The following is a 22,330-nucleotide window of genomic DNA, read 5'->3' on the forward strand; positions in this document are numbered from 1 at the left end:
GATATTGCCAAATATCTCTTAGGAGGCAGAACTGACCCCAGTAGAGAATCACTGACCTAAAATGGCCACAGTAGGAAATACCAATGAGCGCAGCCAGTTGACTCAGCATGAAGCTGTGGGGTGGGGTCACGAGGAGAACTGAACAAGGAGATTGGCTGAAAGTCTATATACTGGGACACTCATACCCCAGTTATCTCTTTCTAGAAAGTTCTCTTGGAAATCAAATATATTAAAAAAATCAATAGAAGGGCTAAAAGACAAAGTTGAGGCAATCTCCCAGAAAGTAGAACAAAAAGTCAAAGAGAAAATAAAGGAGAAAGGATAAGAACATTAGATCTCTTTAGGAAGTCTGAAACCAACAAATAAAGCTCCAGAGAGAGAAAACAGAAGAGTATAGTAAATTACCAAAGAAACTGGAGACACAAGATAAAGAGAAAACCCCAAATCCTTTCAGAAATAAAAATATGTCATATACAGAGGACTCAGAAAAGAATAGCATCAGACATCTCAAAGAAAGTTGAAAGACCAATGGAGAACAGTATTCAAAATTTTTAGTGAAAGTAATTTTCCAATCTAGACTGCTATATGCCTAAGCCAAATCATAAATTATGGAAGTTGAATAAAGACATTTTCAGACAAGTAGAGTACCAAAAAAATTTCCTCCCATGTATTCTTTTTCAGGCAACTGCTGGAGAAGATGCTATACCATAATGAAGGAACAAACCAAGAAAAGAAGAAAACATGAGGTTCAACACAGGAGAGGGGGACAGGGAAAGTCTTATGAGGACAGCTATGGAGAGACATAGTCCATAATGAAGCAAGATAGAAAGCTCAAGAAGGGAGGTATTCAGGGGAAAAAGACCAGAACTGGTAAGTTTGAAAACTCAAAAAATATTGAAAGGCATGTGGCAGAGATAGAGTTCTTGATAAAAATTAGCAATGAAAAACAGAAAAGTAACAAAAAACAAAATGAAACAAAAAACAAAAGCAATTATTAACTCCAGGAAAACGGTCTACAAGAAAAAAGGTAAGAGTAGTACTGTCCCACTTGGCTGAGCCGTAAACCACCAGAAGTCTTGGTAATATAAACAATAACTACTTAAGTGAGCAAAATATGTAATTAAACTATGTAACGGGGGAAGAAAAGGGGAGTGCTAATCCATCATCTACCATCATGGAGACTCACTAAATAACCTTAAATCAATAAAGACTAAATAGCACAAGCACATTATTTAGAAACAGGGAGGTAAACACCAGGAAAGAGAGTTGCGGATGGTAATTTGTGGGATACGGAGGTGGGAAAGGAAAAAGAAATTTTTTTGCACTAAAAATCTTCCAGAATTCTTGTTCAAACAAGAGTACATGTGTGGTATAAAGATTAAAAACAGGAACATTTGTGTACCCATCACCTGGCTTAAAAAATATTACCTGAACCTTTGAAACTACTGTGAGCAGTCTCCAATGACATCCCCTAACTCCTGCCCACAGTATCCACTAACTGAGTCTTCTGTTTCTCATTTCTTGCTTTTCCTTAGCACACCACATTTGTATGAATCTCCAAACAATTTACAGTTTAGGTTAGCATGTTTTTGAACTTTACATAAGCAGAATCATACTGCACGTTTTCTTCAACATCATATTTGCAAGATTCATGCATGTTGATGCTTGTAGCTATTATTCATTCATTTTTGTTGCTCTGTAACACGCCATTGTATGACTTACCACTGTTTATTTTCCTCACAACTGACATCCAGATTGTTTTCTTTTTTCTGTCAGAGAGTAAACATTTTAGGTTTTGTGAGCCATATGGTCCTTTGCCACTACTCTACTGTAACAAAGAAACAGCCATAAGCAATGTATTAACAAATAAGCATGGCTGTGTTCCAATAAAAACTTTATTACAAAAACAGACTGGAGACCAGATTTGGTCTAGGGGCCATAGTTTATTGACTTTGATCCAGGGTTCATATCTAGAAATGGATTTGCTGGCTAATAGAGTATGCCTTTGCTAACCTAGAACAATGCCAAATTATTCTCCAAATAGGTACCAACAGTTTGCACTCCCAGAAGATTCACAAAACTAATAATACTAGCTATAACTTGTTAATTTCTGATGACCTGATGGATGTGAAATGATTTTGCTGTAGTTGTAATTGGTACTTCCCCTATTATTGAGGTAGAACATCTTTTTATGTTTATTAACCATTTATAGTTTCTTCTGCCATGAAGTGTCAATTTACATCTTCTGTTGAGTTTTTTTTAGGTTAAATGCATGGTAAGTTGTTCTCTGCATTAGTGGCTTGTCTTTTCAATTTATGGCTATTTGATAAACAAAGATGTTCTTGTCAATGTGGTCCTATTTATCTATGTTTTCTTTAAAGGAATAAACTTATTTGTTTCTTGTTTAGGAGCAAACACTGGCACCTGACCCCTGCTAGCTGTGTGATCTTGGGCAAGCTTCCCCTCTGTTTCCTTATCTGTGAAATAAGGATAATATTAGCATTTACTTCTTATCGTTGTTGTGAGAATTAAAATTATATACATGAATATATATAAAATGTTGAGAAAAGTACCTGACACACAGTAAATGCTATATAAATGATTGCTATTATTATTATTCTGCCAAGGTAAAAAAGATTTTTCTCTTGTATTTTCTTCTAAAATTTGTAGCTATTTCTTGAACATTCAAGGCTACAAGTAACCTTGAGCTGATTTTTGGGTCTGGTATATTTTAGGTAGGATCCAATTCCTCTTTTTTTTTTTTTTTTTTTTTTCAGTACGTGGGCCTCTCACTGTTGTGGCCTCTCCCGTTGCAGAGCACAGGCTCCGGACGCGCAGGCGCCATGGCACACGGGCTTAGCCGCTCTGCAGCATGTGGGATCTTCCCGGACCGGGGCACGAACCCGTGTCCCCTGCATCAGCAGGCGGACTCTCAACCACTGCGCCACCAGGGAAGCCCCCAATTCCTCTTTTATTTTATTTTTTATTTTAAAAAATATCTATCTATCTATCTATCTATCTATCTATCCATCCATCCATCCATCCAGACTGCGCCGGGTCTTAGTTGTGGCACACGAGATCTTCGTTGCAGCATGCGGCATGTGGATCTTTTAGTTGCGGCATGCGGACTCTTAGTTATGGCATGCATGTGTGATCTAGTTCCCTGACCAGGGATCGAACCTGGGCCCTCTTCATTGGGAGTGCAGAGTCTTACCCACTGGACCACTAGGGAAGTCCCCAATTACTTTTTTATATACATATATATGAACAACTGTCCCAGAAACAATAAATTACTGAATAATCCTCTCTTACCCCATTCATTTGAGTCCTCTACATATGAAATTTCCATATTTTGTGGGTTTGCTCTCTACTGGGTTTTATCACTCTCTTAATCCCTGATCACTACCACCCTATCTTAATTAATGACTCTAAAGCCTTCATATCTAGTAAGACAAGTTCCACACCATGTTCTTCTTTAAAATTTCTTTGTGATTCTTGGCTCTTTGCTTCCATGTAAATTTTAAAATCTATTGTCAGTGTTCACTCTCACACACATCCACCCACCTACCCATCTTCTTGGGATTTCAACTGAAACTACATCAACTCTACAGATGAATTTGGGGAGAATTTACATTTTTTTATAAACGTAATATCTGTCACCTTTTTAATAAATTGGATATATCTCTCCACTTATTTAGGTCTTCCTTAATGTCTTTCAGTAAGGATGCAAAATGTTTTCTATTAAGATTCTGCAAAATTATACATAGTTATCTTGTATTATTTATTGCTATAAAAATGGTATGGATTTTCTTTTTATCTATCTTGCTTGGGATTTGTCATGCTACTGGAATTCACTGTACATCCTGAATCAGAGGATTCCTGTGTTTTCTATCATACCTAGAAAAGTATCTTATTATGTCTTCAAATACAGCCTCTCCCATATTTTATTATATTCTCCTAGAATTTTGACTAAATAAATGCTGGACCTTCTCACTTTATTCTCTAAGGCTTTAACTTATTTTATATTTTCTATCTCCTAGTCTCTTTTCAATGACTTCTAGTACTTCAGATATATTTTCCAGTTCATTAATTCTTGCTTTCAGATTCTGGGCAGGCTAGAGTGACAGGGACCCTTCTACCTGAAATAACTAAAAATTTGGGCAAAGTATATGGAACAATGGTTTTCAAGACACTGGGCATTAGGCAATGATGGATAGTGACCCCTGAGAGATGAAACAAGTGAGATGAGCCCTATAATTGTTCCAGTTTATTGCCTGAAGAATTTCCAAGCTGTGGCACAGGGAAAGAAACCAGCTGGAACTGGTGATTCTCCTAAGTTCAGAATACAGGACTGAGAGTCAAGGGAGGCTAAAGCAGTTAGAATTCGCAGGGCGGATACCGGAGGAGAACTGCACAGAGTAAGAGCATCAGAGATCTATAAAGGGTGCCCCTTGAAACTTCAGCTGAGTAGAGCACAGCTCACAGACAGCTACCCAAGGCCAGGGAAAGAACCATCAAAGAATTAGAGGAAACAGTACTGAGGGCTCATGCAGGGCCAGGAATAGCTTCTTTTCCCATCAGTCATTTGAAAACCTCATAATTCATGAGGCAACAGGTAGTGAGCTACTCAAAAAGATTTGGTTTCGGTAGTAAAACAAAATTAGTCCGAAACTAAATGCCATTCTAGTCGCACCTAATTAAGCTTAAAAGCAAAACCAAAAAGGAACAAGCTACTTCCATCTGACTTAAGTGTATCCCAGAACAAACTTCAAGACTGTTTCTAGGAATACAAGCTCTCCAGCAACCAAGAATATAAAATTCACAATGTCTGACATCCAATCTTAAGTTACCAGGTATACAAAGAAGCAGGAAAATACAACCTATGAGGAAGAGGAAAAAAAATCAACCGGCCCAAAGCTGATAGAAACAGATGATAGAATTAGCAGACAAATAAAAACAGTGAAGACAGGGAAAAGGAAACTAGTCAAAACAAAACACAGAAAGAAAAAAAGACTATCAGAACACATACCAATTTGTTAAAAGCCCTATCTCTAGTGAGAGCAATAAGGAATGAAAATGATTTTCACTTTTTACTCTAAGTCTGTATTACATGATTTTTTAAACAAGAGCAAAGCAACAATAATCATAACTAACAATTACTGAGTGCTTACGATATGCCAGTAACTATACTAAGTTCTTGATATCTATTAACTCATTTAATTTTCACAAAAACTCTAAGAAGTAAGTATTAGCACCATTTCTATCTTACAAATAAAGAAATTAGGGGAAGAAAAGTTTAAGAAACTTGCCTACAGGTAATAGGTGACAAAGATGGATTTGAATCTAAGTAGTCAACCTTCAGAGTACATACTCCTAGTCACTGTTATACAGTTTCTCTAACATATTATTTTGCAATTTTAAAAACATACAGTACATTAAAACTATAATTAAAATAGTCATTCATACAACAAAATATACCCCAAATTCAGTTTGATAAATTACCTGTTGATTAACACATGTCAAATGTTCAACAGTTTTCTCTAATGCTGATTTTCCAAAAATACTCATTTCATGGAGATGCTGTAAGAGAATTTTATAGAAGATGTTCATTCACATCAGATAATAAAACAAAATTACCAAAGTAAGCAATGCAAGTCTACAGTACTATTTTATGTCTTTTTATAACATAGAAATGTTTTAGAAAGAAAATCATTAGAAATTTTACAAAAACAATGCTTTTGGTTGAAAACAAAAACACAAGAGGTTCTCATCTTTTATGCTTTACCTCCATGTATAACAGAAGACACAGACTGGTATGGGTTCATTTATAAAGATTTACACAAATCAGTCCTTAGCACAACTATAAAGGGAAAAACCCAGCAGGTTAAGTAAGCGCAGGAGAATGCCCTCATGAGAGGAGAGTAAGAGGAACAGAGTATAAAGGAAGAACAGATGGGATCAGAAAGACACAGGAAGCAGAATACTACAGGGCCATGCAAGAGATCAGAGTTTCATCAATGAGCTGGTCAACAGTGTAAACACGAGTGTTGTTATTTTTGGTTATATTACCTTATCCAGCTTTTGCTGATGCTAAGTCTAGGACAAGTGATATGTTGGTGTTCTGTGAGAATTTTTCGTGCAAATTCTTACTTCCATCCATGTTATTCATTAAAAATAAATAAAGACATCTGATGTTTGGATTATATATTTCATTGAAAAGGTCACTGTGCTGTATGCATTTTTTTGTTTATTAAATCATTCAACCGCTATTGAGCACACACTGTATACCCAGCACCAAGTAAGGTATTAGGAATACAGTAAAATGGATAGTCTCTGATGTCATAGACATTATAGTCTATTAAAGACAAACCTTAAACAAGATATTAAAATAAAATCCATGAATATTCTGCTAAGAAAAGGAACTTTATGGTGACATATTGAAAGGGAGTCTAGGATTTAGGGTTCATTTCCTTTGTGAGGAAATGATGTTTAACTTGGCTATAAAGGATGAACAGGAATTAGCCAGGTGAGGGGACTGGAAGGGGTGAAGGATTTTTTCCTTAGAAAGTTGGGGGCAAGAAAAAGTACATTAAGCCTGGCGTTGAGAAACTGAGGGGTGAGGAATGGGGGGGATGAGCTTGCGGAAAAGAAGCTAGACCTTGAAGTAGGCAAGGGCCAATCATCGAAGTCCCTGAAAACAGTTAATGGATTTTAAATAGGAAGTGATGTGATCGGTTTTATATCTTTGAAAGATGACTGACTTCAGTGTGAAATACAGATTTGAGAGGCCACTAATACCCTAGTACAGTTGAGAGAGAATAATGGCCAGAATAGGATGGTAGCAGGGGAACAGAAACAAGTAGGCTGATTGAAGAGAAACCAGTGTGAGCTGGGGAACCAGATTCTTTGTGACTTCATTAGCAGGTGGTCTTGGACAAATTATTATTACTGCTTTTTTAAAATTAAGGTATAGCTGATTCACAATATTATATGTCTTAGGTGTACAACATAGTGATTCACAATTTTTAAAGATTATATTTCATTTATAGTTTTTATAAAATATTGGCTGTATCCCCTGTGCTGTACAATATATCCTTGTAGCTTATTTATTTTATACGTAGTTGTTTGTACCTCTTAATCTCCTACCCCATTTTGCTCCTCTCCCCACTGATCACCACTAGTTTATTCTCTAAATCTGTGAGTCTGATTCTTTTTTGTTATATTCACTAGTTTGTTTTATTTAGATTCTACATATAAGTGATAACATACAGTATCTGTCTTTCTCTGACTTACCTAAGCATAATACCCTCCAAGTCCACCCATGTTGTTGCAAATGCCAAAATTTAATTCTTTTTTATGGCTCAGTGGGTACTCCATTGTGTGTGTGTGTGTGTGTGTGTGTGTGTGTGTGTGTATGTATGTGTGTATATATATATATATATATATATATATATACCACATCTTCTTTATCCGTTCATTTGTTGATGGACACTTAAGTTGCATCCATATCTTGGCAACTATAAATAATACTGCTATGAACATATATCTTTTTGAATTAGTGTTTTCATTTTCTTCAGATATATACCCAGGAGTGGAACTGCTGGATCACACAGTAGTTGCATTTTTAGGTTTCTGAGGAACCTGCATACTGTTTTCCACAGTGGCTGCACCAATTTACATTCCCACCAACAGTATACAAGGGTTCCCTTTTCTCCACATCCTTGCCAACATTCGCTATTTGTGGGGTTTTTTTTTTGTTTTTGTTTTTGTTTTTGTGGTACGTGGGCCTCTCACTGTTGTGGCCTCTCCCGTTGCGGAGCACAGGCTCCGGCATGTGGGATCTTCCCGGACCGGGGCACGAACCCATGTCCCCTGCATCAGCAGGCGGATTCTCAACCACTGCGCCACCAGGGAAGCCCCTGTGGGTTTTTTTTGACAACAGACATTCTGACAGGTATAAGGTGATATCTCGTTGCGGTTTTGAATTTCATTTCTCTGATGATTAGCGATGTTGAGTATCTTTTCACGTGTCTGTTGGTTGGGCAAATTATTTAAACTCACTGTAACTCAGAGACCGCATCTGTAAGCATTACCCGACTAAAAACGCAATTGTGAAGATTTATTGAGACAGCTCTTGTAAAAAGCACTCAGAACAGAGCTTCCCATACGGAAAGGGCTTAATAAATGTTAACTATTATTTAAGAGGTAGCATCAATAGGACTTTGTGATTAAATGAGAGATAGGAGCTTTCAGGGAAAGAGGACTCAGTGCCTGGGTTCAACAACTGGGTAGATAGATAGTGGAACAACAGGAAACTACTAGAGAAGACTTAAAGACTGAGAGGATTAGTTCAGTTTTTTTGTAAAAGACCTATTGTAAACTCATAAATCCTGACTCTTGTAATCCAGAAAGATTCTGGTAATATGAATGTCACTTTTTCTGAGTTTTTGGTACAAGTGCATTTTTTTAATCCTGTTTTCACAAAATTCCTTAGTCATTTCAATGATATGGAAAAGGCTAAACCAGTAGCTTGTACTAAAAGTTGCCATATTGCACAGAAGTTTTCCATTTGGTAATTTTAACAATTATTTTTATAAAAAAGCACTTTCTGGAAGGCAATATTCCAAAGGATCCCAATTAAAAGTATTTTGTAGGGGTAAAACTTTAACTGAAAATTTATGACATAAAGACTACCCTTATAATACTTAAATGTTTTTATTCTTAATCTTAGCGACTAATTTCTAAGCATTAATTCAATAATATTTATTGGAAGTAAATTATGGACTCTGTAATAGTAACAGTAATAGTTAATATTGAGTTCTTATGATGTACTGAGCAGTATTAAGTGCTTTAGTATATTAAAATTTGGGGGGAGATTATGAAATATAAAATACTGCCCCTAGATATTATACCAAAAGCACAAGCAATAAAAGAAAAAATAGGTAAATTGGACTTCATCAGAATTAAAAACTATCTGTGCTTCAAAGGACAATACTAAGAAAATGAAAAGACAACCCACTGAATGGGGAAAAGTATTTGCAAATCATATATCTGATAAGGGGGACTGTATTGAGAATATACTGATATAAAGTATTCTTAAAATTCAATAATAATGAGACAACCCCATTTAAAAATGGGCAAAGGATCTGAATAGACACTAAAGATATACAAGTGACCAAATAAGCACTGAAAATAAGCACATTAGCTAACAGAGAGATGCAAATAAAAACCACAATGGATACTACTACTTCACACCCACCAGCATGATGATAATAAAAAAGATAGATAATAACAAGTATTGGTGAGGATGTAGAGAAGTTAGAACTCTTATACACTGTTGGTGGGAATATAAATGGTAAAGCCACTTTGGAAAACAGCTTGGCAGTTGCTCAAATGGTTAGTTATAGTTATCATATGAATCTAGGTATATGTCCAAGATAAATGAAAACATATCCACACAAAAAGTTGTATACAAATGTTCATAGCACCATTATTCATAACAGCCAAAAAGTAGAAACCACCCCAATGATAAATAAAATATTTTCTATCCATAAAATGGAATATTATTCCACAATAAAAAGGAATAAAGTATTGATACATACTACCTAATGGATGAACCTTGAAAACATTATGCTAAGCTACGGAAGCCAGACATAAAGAAAGACAAACTTAATGATTCAATTTATATGAAATGTCCAGAGTAGGTAAATCTAGAGATAAAAAGTAGATTAGTGGTTGTCTAGGCCTGAGGAGGCTGGGGAAAATTAAGAGTGGCTGCTATTGGGTACAGGGTTTCTTTTTGAGGTAATGAAAATGCTCTAAAATTGATTGTGGTGATGGTTGAACAAGGCTGTGAATATACTAAAACCAAAGAATTGTACACTTTAAATGGGTGAATTATATTGTAAAGTGAATATCTCAATGAAGTTGTTTTACAAAAAAAGATAATGCTCCTCCACATGAAGGACTTCCTATTGAGATCAGAAGTTGGTTCTTTACTACAAAGAACCAGATAATAAATATTTTAGGCTTTGTGGACCATACAGTTTTTGTTGCAGTTACTCAACTCTGCCACTGCAGCACAAAAATATTTTCATGTCTCAAGAAATATTTTTCTTTTGATACTTTTTCAATGATTTTAAAATGTAAAAACCATCCTTAGCACACGGGCCATACGAAAACACAGCGTTCTGGATTTGGCTCATGTGCCATTGTTTGCCAACCCCTGATCTAGATTCAAAATAGCCATGTCACAGGAAAACATATAAAAAGACCTCCCCTTTTCTCAATAAATTATCTTTTAAAAATAAGTCAATTAAGTCAATACGTACTTTTAACTTTTCTTTTAAAGCTTCTTTTTCTGCCATAATCCTTCTTAAGTCAGATAATGCAAGTTCTTTCTCCTTTTCCATAAGACTAACAGTATTTTGGGAGACTGTGGTTTGGGTAGATTCTTGTCTGAGTGCAGATAATTCTTCCTGAGCCTTAATGTATTAAAGATGTAAATTAAAAAACATTGGATATGCTCCCAGTTAAAAAAAGGCAAACTAAACATATGCTACTTTTGCTCTCCTCCCAAATGCCACCAAAATGAGAGTAAAAGGATTAATGTAATAATAGTAATAATAAAAACAAAGGACAAGGAGATTGAGGGAAGTGCCAGCCACAAAATTTGGGAAACCAAATAGCAGATGGACAACTAGTAATAAACTAAGCAGTCCCAAGAAAGCAGAAATCTAAGCCAACAGTGGGAAAAGCCCAGAAGTAGATCAATTTGTACTGCAGAATCACAAAAAAGCACCAGAAGTGAAAACGGCTTTTTCAACTTGGCCTCTTAACCCGTATGTCCTTCTCTCCCGCTCAAAATAGCAATAGGATTTCATGGGAGATTGGTATGGGAACAAATTTTGGTGATAAACACCATGCTTTGCTCAGACTCACCTTGCCCTCTAACAACTGAGGCTTTATAATTAGCCCAAACTGTATTGAATCTCCCCTTCCTATCCCTAGAGGCAAAGTCCTTAATATCCAATTAGTGAGTGCTACCCACTGTTTCACAGACATATCCCAACATGTCTGAATCCCAAGGATACACTTGGCTCAGAGTCAGGCTGAGACTCATTCAGTAGTTTCAGAAATAGGGAATTATCCCTAACTGACCTGACCCATAGATAAGCTAGAAAAGAGGAAGAATAAATATGAAAAAGCAATAGAAATCTCTGCTTTGGGAACAGGATGATAGCAGAAACTCTTACTTATTAATTCTAACTCTGAAGGAAAATCACTAAGGTCCATATATTACAGTAATTTAAAGGATATATACTGGTACCATTACAGTTAACTGGTGCTATATAATCTGTTGGCTTAATTATAATCAATATCTTACTTCATTATATAAGACACTTAGTTTATCTCTTTCTGCTGTCAATAATTTAACATTGGACTGTATATCCTCCATATGTTTTTCAAATCTTTCTAGCATATGCTGAAGTTCATCTCTTTCTCTTGTGATCAGATGAATTTCTGAGTTGTAATCACCCTGAAACATAATTCAAAAACAGAAGTTATCATTTGTTATAATTATCACCATTTGGTTGCCACAAGGATGCTGACGATGAGACTGACTGAAAGATGCTAACAGACAAAAAGAACACAACTTCCTTTAATGTAATTAAGGAACACAATTTTTAACCTATAAGGAGAGAAGGAGAGAGAGTGCTGGCAGTACTGGGGCAAATTTCCTGGCCTTCAAGTTCCCAGCAAGGGACCCAGTTGCCACTGATACTACTTGATCAGATTCCATGAGATGTTTCAACTGTCATTCTCCCTGAGTTGTTTATACTGGTGGTAACTAAAGTATAATCCCCAGACCAGAAGCATGTAGCATCTGGGAACTTGTTAGGCATGCAAGTTTTGGGGCCCACCCCAGACCTACTCAATCAGAAACTTTGGGGACAGGGCCCAGTAACTGGTTTATCAAGCCCTCCAGGTCTGATTCATACTGATTGTTGGGAATCCCTAGTTTATAACCCTCTCCAGGGGAGGAATTAAGAGGGTATGTGTATAGCTGCTCATCCAGTACAAGTAACTGTACAGCCTAACACATTCCTCAGTGTCTTCTGTGACTGAATCTAAGATCAATTTCCCTAGCACACCAACCCCCAACTATCCCAGCTTCAAACCTATGCGAGGTCTATTTTTGCAATCAGATAAATATAAATATTCCTTTTTTTAAGATTTATTTATTTATTTATTTATGGCTGCATCAGGTCTTAGTTGCGGCACGCAGGCCCTTTGTTGCAGCACGCGGGATTCTCTCCAGTTGTGGAGTGTGGGTTTTCTCTTCTGAAGTTGTGGCGTGCAGGCTCCAGGGAGCGTGGGCTCTGTAGTTTGCGGCACGCGGGCTCTCTAGTTGAGGCGGGCAAGCTCAGTAGTTGTGGCGCGCGCAGGTTTAGCTGCCCTGCGGCATGTGGGATCTTAGTTCCCAGACCAGGGATCGAACCCGCGTCCCCTGCATTGGGAGGCCGATTCTTTACCACTGGACCACCAGGAAAGTCCCAATATAAATATTTCTATCAGACAGTGTACATTAGGGACGTTCACTGAATAAGCAACTACTTCCAACATTTCTAAAACAAGATTATGCCTATTATTCCAGTACAATTCAAAAAATCCACTATCTTCATAGCTATTGTAGAAAATAAATATGGTAAATGTAGACTTGGGATCTGTGGTACATTAATGTTCAAGTACTAAATGCAGAAGCTCCAGATAGTGATAATCTGGTACACTGGGAAGCATCCTGATCTATGTTATTCAATATCTACTGTGCACATACCATGACCAATGTAGACTTGGTAAATGGTAGATATCTGTGAAATTCCCTTCACCTGCCACTTGGAAATAAATTATCCTCTTGGTTAAACAAGCAAAATCAAGGCATAATGGATGAGATTAGTTATCTGGACACCTTAAAGGACAAGATGTATTATAGGACAAAAGCAATTAGGGTGAGGACTTAATCAAGGTTTAAATAACGATAAACAACAGTATCTAAATAAAAATATCTTACAGAAAGGAGGTAGGCTGCCTATGTTTTAGAAAAGGAGAGCTCAATGAGTAAGGATTTGACAATCTATTTTCATTACTGTCTAGGTCTCAGCTTAAACGTCACTTTCTCTAAGGAGTCCTTCAGGATTCTCCAACCTAATTCAGATCTCCCTCAATGTACTCTCATAGCATTCTGAATCTTTCCTGTATTCTTGCCTCATTAACACTTACTATACATGAGATTATAAAGTTATTTACATGATTGAGTGTTTAATGTGTCTTTACCACTAAAATGTAAGCTCTATCAGGGACACAGTAGGTATCTGGTCTTACCACATCTTCAGCACCTAGCATGGTACCCAGTAAAATGAATGAATTCCCTACTTTTCCAAATATATCTTGTATGTAGGTATTTACATTTGTGTTAATAATTCCCTTTTACCACTCCATTGTTCCTAACACACACACACACACGCGTACACACAACGCTAAAGACTGTGAGGATAGGAAATAGGTCTTCTTTATCTCATATTCTGGGTGTTCATTCATAGTACATTCTCAGTATATGTCTACTGAACTGAACCTAACTTTCTACCTAGACCTGATGTGCTTTGAACCAGCAAATAATAAGGAAATGAAACATTTACTAGGAACTAGGTGTTATGCTGAACCCTTCTACAAATTATCTCATGTAACCTTCACAAGAGGCTGTAGTTACTTTCCTCACTTTGCAAATGAGGAAACGTGAAGTTAGGTAACTTGTCTAAGGTCATAAAGCCAGTGTGCAGAGTTGAAACTTCTATCAGGTTTCCAGCTCTAAAGCACTTTCCCCTACACTACACTCAAAACTCTCATTCGGAACCCTAGTGAGTACAAGGTGAAAGAGGACAGTGCCATCCCTACACAGACAACAGAGAATCAATGGGTGTACTGTTGACAAAAGTCATTGATACTAAAAATGTCAATATTTTTCTGAGTTGCCGCAATCCCAAGAAACTCTGCCTAACAATTTGCCATAAAGCAGGGGTTGAAAACTCACAGCCTGTACCTAATTCAGCTTTAGAGAGGTCTTTGTTGTCTGCCAACAAGTGTTTCTAAACACGTTTAAAATACCCAATTTTAGGTGGGAATTTACTCTAGTTCCCAGCACTCACAACTGTCTTACACTCCATCCATTTCACTCACTGTACATCACCTATTATTCCCTACCATGCCTGAAATTTATTACTGGGACTTTAAAATGCTATCAATGTCCCAACTTTCTAAACTTCAGAAAGTGAATTCTTTACCTACGTCAGGTAACATTAGAATATTTCAAGAAGTAAATAAGTTGAAGAGGGAGAAAGTCTCTTCTAATTTCACCAGTACCTTACCAGTATATCTCAATTTGTCTTTCAATTATGAATTCACACCAAGCAAACAAATCAAATATTTAAAAGCGTTGAGGTACTTATCTACTCAGTTCTATTTAATAAATACCTGATTAAACTCATCAACCATCTTGTAGAAGATTGTCTGACACAATGAAGGTAATCAATTCAGTGATTTTTCCTGATCCCTAGGTATATATGGAGCTTGAAAAACAACTCAGTACACATAAATTAACTTACACTGCATTTTCCACCAATTCATTGTGCTTGTAACAGATAACATAGCATAGTGTTTAAACTAAACTTTGTAAATCAAATTCAGCCACTAGCCAATGAGGTTAAAAAACAGTCTAATCAGAAAATGACTCAAAACCATTTGACAATGGACAGAGATCTTCAGGAAAAAGATGACATAATTGGTTAATAGAGCCAAGTCTGAAATCAAATGTTCTGAGTTTTAATGATTTTACTCCCAACTTCCCCTAATTTTATCTAGTGTGTAGACGTTAGGGTCACATAAGCCTCCAGGACTCCTATAGCTCCAAAGCTTAAAACAAAGAAAAGTCTAAAGAACCCAAATGATATTCATAAAATGTTGAAAATAATTAAAACCTAAAATAGAGACACACGCTTTTAATCTCCTATAACTCATGGTTAACTTTAAGTAATATATGTCTTTAGACCACTGAGTTGTAAATGTGATTGTAGTGGACAAATGGGATGATGTGTCCGGCACTCACTGACATTTTGTACCTTCCCCTGTTGCATAGTTATCATGGAAGATGACTGGTCTGTACAATGTGGCCTGGCTTTCTGACTGGTCCAAGGCTGGGAATGGCACGAAGCCATATAAACAAAGCCACTCTGCTTCAAGAGACAAAATGCATCTGATACAGAAAGTAAAGGATAGAAAGAGAGGAAATGTCCAATAGCATGAGTTCCTGGTTCCAGTTTCTGGAAGCTCAGATGACCCTGCACTCCTCCCATATATATAATGAGCTATTCAATCTTTCCTTAATTTCCAGGAGTCAGTATGCTTTGCTTTGTTCTTAAGTAGTTTTCCTAATTAATGCAGTGTTCCTAAAGTACAGGTCAAGGAAGAAAACAAAAATCAAAATTAAGAAAGACTTCTTAAAAGCAAGCAGAATAACGTCACAATTAATACAATAATAAACCATAAAAGTTTGCTCATAAAGATACTTTCTTCCCTTATCAATTACTCTCATAAAGAGATATTACCTTTTCTAGTGTCTTAAATACTGGAATTTTTTCACATGTAGAATGACTTCGAGAGCAAGATCTTCGCTGTATTAAATGCTGGAGTCTTTCTAGCTCTTTCTTATAAAAATCTCGTTCATCTTCTATACCTTTCAGAAACGTATCTAAACGAGAAGGTGACTTGTCTCGTCTTTTTATTCCATGTTCTAGCCTCATCCTCTCAACTTCCAAAGTAAGTTCTCTTTCTGCAAATTAAAGTATAAAATATTGAAACAATGTTGCATATAAAACGTATGATCAGCCAAATAAATTATATCAATAACTTTTACAATGTAAGTTACTAAAAATCATTAGCTATTTCGTATATCACCTATAACTGCCAGATATCAAAGAGGTAAATGTTGAAAGGAAAAGAGAAAAAAAAAAAAAAGCAAAAATTAAAAGTTTAAATAAAATCCAATAAGTCAAAGTCCTCTGCTTTTGTCATATACAAGGATAGGTACTATTTAGTACTACACAGTGAAGCAGTAAATCACCACATGGTACATTCTGATGACCTGAAAATGCACTAAAAGAAAATTTACCTGTAAACAATTGATCATAATGTGGGCAATTTTAACATTAAGCTTGAATTTAATATAGTATATACACAAAGAGGTCAAAACAACTAGTCTTTCTTCAAATAAACACAATTATTAACTTTTACCATAGAAGTCACCTTTTTGGAGTCAAAAGTAGCCTAATACTAGCAATTTCATACAGTTCAATTTAACTGATATTCTTTACAACTCTAAAGCATGAAATGATTTTCAAGACATATTCTGATTCACTTCCCATCTTTTCATTCATTCCACAGATAATGATTGAGTATTTACTATATGCCCAGTATGAGCTAAGGATACAAGCATGAAAAACATAGTCAAGGTCAAATAACTATTCTAGTTGTAGTCGGACAAGAGCTACAAAAGAACAGCAGGCAATGCAATCTGGAGGATGAATAGGGGAATTCATTCTGAGGAGTGACCAGAAAGGTAAGAAAGTATGAGTGGAAGGAACAGGCATATGTGTTAAATGCTAAGTCAAATAAATTGATGAATGGAAAAGTGTCCACTGCATTTAGCATAATGGAGGTGAGTGATGACCTTAACAAGAGCTGTTTTATTGGTGACGTGAGGACAGAGCCAACTGGAGTGGACTGAGGTGCTAAAGGGTAGTTGGTGATCAAGCAGAAAAGTATAGATGACTTTTTAAGATGTTACAGCTATGATGAGACGGAAAGAGTGGCTGGATAGGAATGGGTACAATTTTTGCTTTTAGAACGGGAGAAGGGTAAGCATGTTTGAATACCAATGGGAAAAAACAGTATGAAGGCTAAAGTTAGGAAAGGAGATAATTAATATGAAAGCGTTTTAAAATTAGAGAGAATGGGATCTAGAGAACAGATGGAGGCAGTGGCCTTTCATAAGAGGTATAAGTAACAGGAGGGAAGATAAAGATGGACAGGTTCAAGATCTGGGGACAGGAAACCGACGGAATGCCTCCCGGATGGCTTCCATTTTCTTAGGGGAAACCAAAAGTTAAGATCATCCTCTTAGCATGGGTTTACTGAGAATGAGAAACACTTGAAAATGTTCCCTGCAGAGACTGGGCAACTAAGCACTAAGAAGTATAGAGTAAGATTTCCATACATCACTGAGGGGTGGGTGCTGTGGTTTGGGACCATACAAGTTACGGTGCCGTCGATACTGTCGGGTGCACACGCAAGGAATGCTTAGCTGCTTGTGTGTGAGTGCTCTGGTTGATCCATGGCTAGGTTTTGGGCAGGGGGATGTATTCAAAACACAAAGGAATGAGGGAGTTTCAGGTATCTGAAAAATTACACTGAAATGGCAGGATAGAGCTAGCATGAAAGGAAGTGAATTGCAAACTTTTATATGTAGGCCTAAGCACTTTAATAATATATTAACCCATTTAATCCTCACAACAACCTTTTGGGTTAGGTGCCATCATTAACCACACAGATATGGAAACAGAAGCAATGCTAAGTAACATGCTCAAGTCATACAGCTGGTAAGTAGAGAAGGTCAGACAGATTATCCACATGAATGCTGAAGAGCCTAGGATATAGCTTCTTCTTAAAATAGCACACTGGCTTTCTTTCACTACATGGAGTTCGATGGCACCAGGCTTCCACACTTGCCATCCCCTCTGCCTGGAAAATTGCCCCAGATCTTCATATGGCTGGTGTCCGGTCACTAAGCCCTTGGATCAGTAGATCTCTAGCATACCCTCCCATTGTATTTGAAAATCCTTATCACCTAAAACTAACTTCTTCACTTATGTGCTACTAGTTTGTCTCCCTAACTAGATTAAAGCTGCCACAAGAGCAGGGGCCTTGTGTACCTTGTTTACCATTATGTACCCTGGCACCAAAACCGGTTCATAAACACTTGTCAAATGAATGAATGAACAAATGAATGAATTCTTACAAGTTCCTTAAACCAACTCTTTTAGGATGGGGTACCTGGCAGAAAGCCTATTTCAAGTGTGTGTGTGTGTGTGTGTGTGTGTGTGTGTGTACTTTAAGGTGATAAAACTGCATTTACTTAAAAAGATTCTATACTTCAATTTTCCACTATTTCAGAATGGTCTTCCATGTAGTCTTAATTAATTCTATTACTGCATGCCTCAAAGAAGGATATATGTACACTGAAAAATATTCAAACGGGGTTCCCTGTACCAACTAGTCAGAATGTAAAAGGCCCCTGTAAGGTCCTTGAGGCAGAGAGGTTTTCTACTGTATCTCAGTGCCTACTCTGGTTTCTGATACACAGCAAGCACTCAACAAATATTTATTGAATGAATGAATGAAAGATCATCTACTACTAAAAATAATACATTAAGAAGAAATCACAATCACTTTTTAAGTTATCAACATTTTATATTTTACCTGTAACTGCAAAACTTTCAATTTTTTTGTTAAGTCTTTGCTTTTCTTGTTCAAGCTGATGAACAACAGTTTCCAGGTCTGATTTTATAAGGAGTTCATCACTCAGTCTCTCCTTTTCTTTATGACATAAGTTTAATTCCTGAAAATTTTAACACTATAATTAAGATTTCTAGCAACTTTATAAATATAGTACTTAAAATAGATATTTGTAAGCACATTTATTTAAGAGTAATTCACATACACACTTTTAGTCAGTCAAATATATATGGTTTCAATGAAAGTTAATTATCAATTGTGGCTAAAAGCAGCAATAAAACTCAAATTCAACAGTGCTCCTTTCTAAAGTAGTAGAACTATTGGATTTTATGTTCTTTTAATTTATATTGTCTTTTTAAAAAATGAATATGGGGGCTTCCCTGGTGGCGCAGTGTTTAAGAGTCCACCTGCCGATGCAGGGGACACGGGTTCGTGCCCCGGTCCGGGAAGATCCCACATGCCACGGGCTAGGCCCGTGAGCCATGGCCGCTGAGGCTGCGCGTCCAGAGCCTGTGCTCCGCAACGGGAGAGGCCACAACGGTGAGAGGCCCGCGTACGGCAAAAAAAAAAAAAAAATGTACTTGTGCAATAAAAAATTTTAAAGTTTTTTTTATGTTTAAAGGAAAGCAGAAGTTAAGACAGTGCTCTAAGACTTCCATAGATATACATAAGTAGAAAGGTTTCTCTCTCAGCCTCATCTGCACAATGAGGATAAGACCAGTACCTGGACACTGAGGATTCATCTATGAATGGATGACTCTATGAATGTGAAGCACTCTGTACAGTGTCCGGCACATGGCAAGTACTTAATAAGTGTTAGCTAATAATATCATTAGTATTTACCTTAAAAATACATAAAATGTAGTACCAATGGAAAAAATAAGAAGGTCAGAAAGTACAGCAACATCTTGCTGTCAGGCAACAATCCTGAAACTTGGTCAGAGTTCTGAGACAAGCATTATGAATCACATATAACTGTATAGTGTGTATACAAACAGCAGTGAACAAACAGCAAAAATCCCTGTCCTCACGGAGCTTACACTATAGTGAAAACATCTTCAAAACATTTACTTTACATTTATTGACCTCACTGGAGAATTTTTAAATATCTATGAAACTCAAGAGTAGACAACATTTAGCAGGTTTAGCTAATTCAATTATTCAATATTGAGCTGAACTGAATATCTGCAGTTGAATATCTGCAGTTGAATAAAACAGGAAGCCATTGTGATGCACTGTTCATAGTGAGCATATAAAAATCAACAAGTATTTGAACACCTACTATGTGCCAGCATATCACAAATGGCTTTGTTTTTTAATTTGCCTTATGACTGCCACCAGAACATTACAGCTTGACTGTAAAAAGAGTATAAGTAATGAGAAAACTTGGAAATTAGTATTAGTCTTTGCAATATTAGTGGAAACTCATCCAATTTAACAGGCTATTAAAAAAAATATTAACAATCTTTTGGATGACCACCTAGAAGTTTCTACCTGTAAGCAAGACATTCTTTCTGCCAGTTCTAGACTCTAAGACTATATGCTATATCTAGGTTTATGCTGGGATGATTACTAGTTTTCTCATTTGAAGACCACCAGAACAAACAATATGACTAGTAAAATGGTTTGTAATGCCAAACAAAATTATTAAAAGACGACTGAGTGCTTTTAATAAAAGTCAACAAAATTTTATGAAGTAACTATCAATTTTTAGTTTAAATATTAGTAAACTGACAAGTCATGAAGTCATTTAAAGAGTATAAAATTCTTAACAGGTTTTCCAAATTTGAGTGTAACTTGCTACCTATTATATATGATATTAAAGAATTATAAAAATATAAATGAAACTAAATATATACATACAATGGAGTATTACTTGACCATAAAAACAAGTAATGATACATGCTATGACATGCTTGAGCCTTGAAAACATTGTGCTAAGTGAAAGCCAAACACAAAAGGTCACATATTATATAATTCCATTTATACAGAATATCCAGAATAGGCAAATCTACAGAAACAGAAAGCAGACCAGTGGTCGTCAGAGGCTGAGGAGAGGAAAATGAGGAGTGACTGCTAATGGAATGAAGTTTTTTCCTGGAGTGATAAAATGTTCTGGAATTAGATAGTAATGAAAAAACAACTGCACCTCCTATCTTCCTCCTTACTCTTTTGCCCACGCCAGCCTTGCCAATTGCAAGTTAAAGACTGACCAGACAGCCCCTCAGGGAGTGGATACAAAACTGTGGGAGCAGAGTAGCAATGAGACCCGAGAGATGAAGATCATTTTAATACCTTAAATTACTTTCGCACATTTTCTAAGAAAACAGTTCATTCATTTGAATCTCTGATGCCTTTATCTTATTCTGCTTAAACTTTAGATGGCTTTCTATTGTCCACTAGAATAAAATCCAAACATCCTGCCATGGTTTAGAATGTCTTCCATAATTTGGACAAACTATGGTTGCACTACTTTGTGCCTATACCAAAACTGCTGAATTGTTCACTTAAAAGAGTGAATATCATGATAGGTTAATTATATCTTAGTAAAAAAAAAGTAAAATAAAACATAAAAATTTTCTTGATGAAAATGCTGGCAATTCAATATAACAGCAGTCCCCAACCTTTTTGGCACCAGGGACCAGTTTCGTGGAAGACCATTTTTCCACGGATGGGGGGGATGGCTCAGGCGGTAATGCGTGTGATGGGGAGCAGCAGATGAAGCTCACTCGCCCGCCGCTCACCTCCTGCTGCGGGGCCCAGTTCCTAACAGGCCGCGGATCGGTACCAGTCCACGGACCGAGGGTTGGGGACCCCTGCAATATAACACCTACTTACCAGTTGAAGTTTTCCCATTGTTTCTTCAAGATTCCGCATTTCAGATAGCTTTTTTTTAATCTCTTTCTAGGAATAAAAAGCCTATTAGGTAAATACCTAAAAGTCAAGAATACTTATCACTAAGTCACAGTGCAAATGAGACCAAGCCATTTTTCGAGCAGTTCATATACCCTCTTACCAGTGAGATCTGAGGCATTAGCCAGCCCTAATCCTCAGTTCCAATGAGGAGGAGGCAAAGTTTAGGTTTCTCTTTAATTTCTTGGTATCCTGAATGCTTACAGGGACCTATCTGTAACATGTGAAACGAGAGGGCTACTTGAAAATCTTTTTCTATCTGTATACTTGTAGGACTTTCCTTGACCCTTGATTTTTAGGATTCATCTTGTGACCCTGTCACTTCCTGACTTTCCTATCTTATTTGCTTTCTCACCACCTGCTACTACCAACCTGGATCCTCTATACTGCAACTGAGAGTGCTGAATGCCAAAATTAAAATATTATAACCTAATAGGAATCTTCTATTGAGCCAAGTTGTCATTCTTGATTACTGCCAATGGGACACGTGAAGCTGTGTTCAATATGTTGTATGCACAGCACAGAATATGCAAAAGGAAGTGGAAAAGGAGAGGAAGGAGATATAGGAGTGCTGCAATGAAACTAAAGCCACAAAAGCAAAATTAAAACCGCAATAATTATGTTCGTCATTTTCAAGGCTGTCTTGACTATTCTGGGTCCCTTAAGGTTCCACATGAATTTCAGGATTTTTTTCCTATTGCTGTAAAAAATGCCATTGGGATTTGGAGAGGTATTACACTGAATCTGCACATCGTTTTGGGTAGTATGGACATTCGAGCAGTATACAGTCTTC

The 22,330-nt window shown here is 36.7% G+C and overlaps 1 protein-coding gene across 7 annotated transcripts in view; it reads right to left on the minus strand.

Moving 5' to 3' along the window:
- The window catches only part of CEP135 (centrosomal protein 135), a 93,919-nt gene that overhangs the window by 45,814 nt on the left and 25,775 nt on the right, over positions 1 to 22,330 (minus strand). For all 7 annotated transcript variants that reach the window (XR_448321.4, XM_007116057.4, XM_007116056.4 and 4 more), the window contains 6 exons: positions 21,463 to 21,528; positions 18,589 to 18,727; positions 15,660 to 15,883; positions 11,387 to 11,539; positions 10,332 to 10,484; positions 5,503 to 5,580 (listed from right to left, as the gene is read on the minus strand). Coding sequence is in view for 6 of the 7 variants with exons in the window: in XM_007116057.4 (XP_007116119.1) it covers positions 5,503 to 5,580; positions 10,332 to 10,484; positions 11,387 to 11,539; positions 15,660 to 15,883; positions 18,589 to 18,727; positions 21,463 to 21,528 (813 nt within the window). In the remaining variant the exon portion in view is untranslated. The remainder of the gene's footprint in view (positions 1 to 5,502; positions 5,581 to 10,331; positions 10,485 to 11,386; positions 11,540 to 15,659; positions 15,884 to 18,588; positions 18,728 to 21,462; positions 21,529 to 22,330) is intronic.

Source organism: Physeter macrocephalus, chromosome 7 (assembly GCF_002837175.3).
Source record: "Physeter macrocephalus isolate SW-GA chromosome 7, ASM283717v5, whole genome shotgun sequence".
NCBI classification, from domain to species: domain Eukaryota; kingdom Metazoa; phylum Chordata; class Mammalia; order Artiodactyla; family Physeteridae; genus Physeter; species Physeter macrocephalus.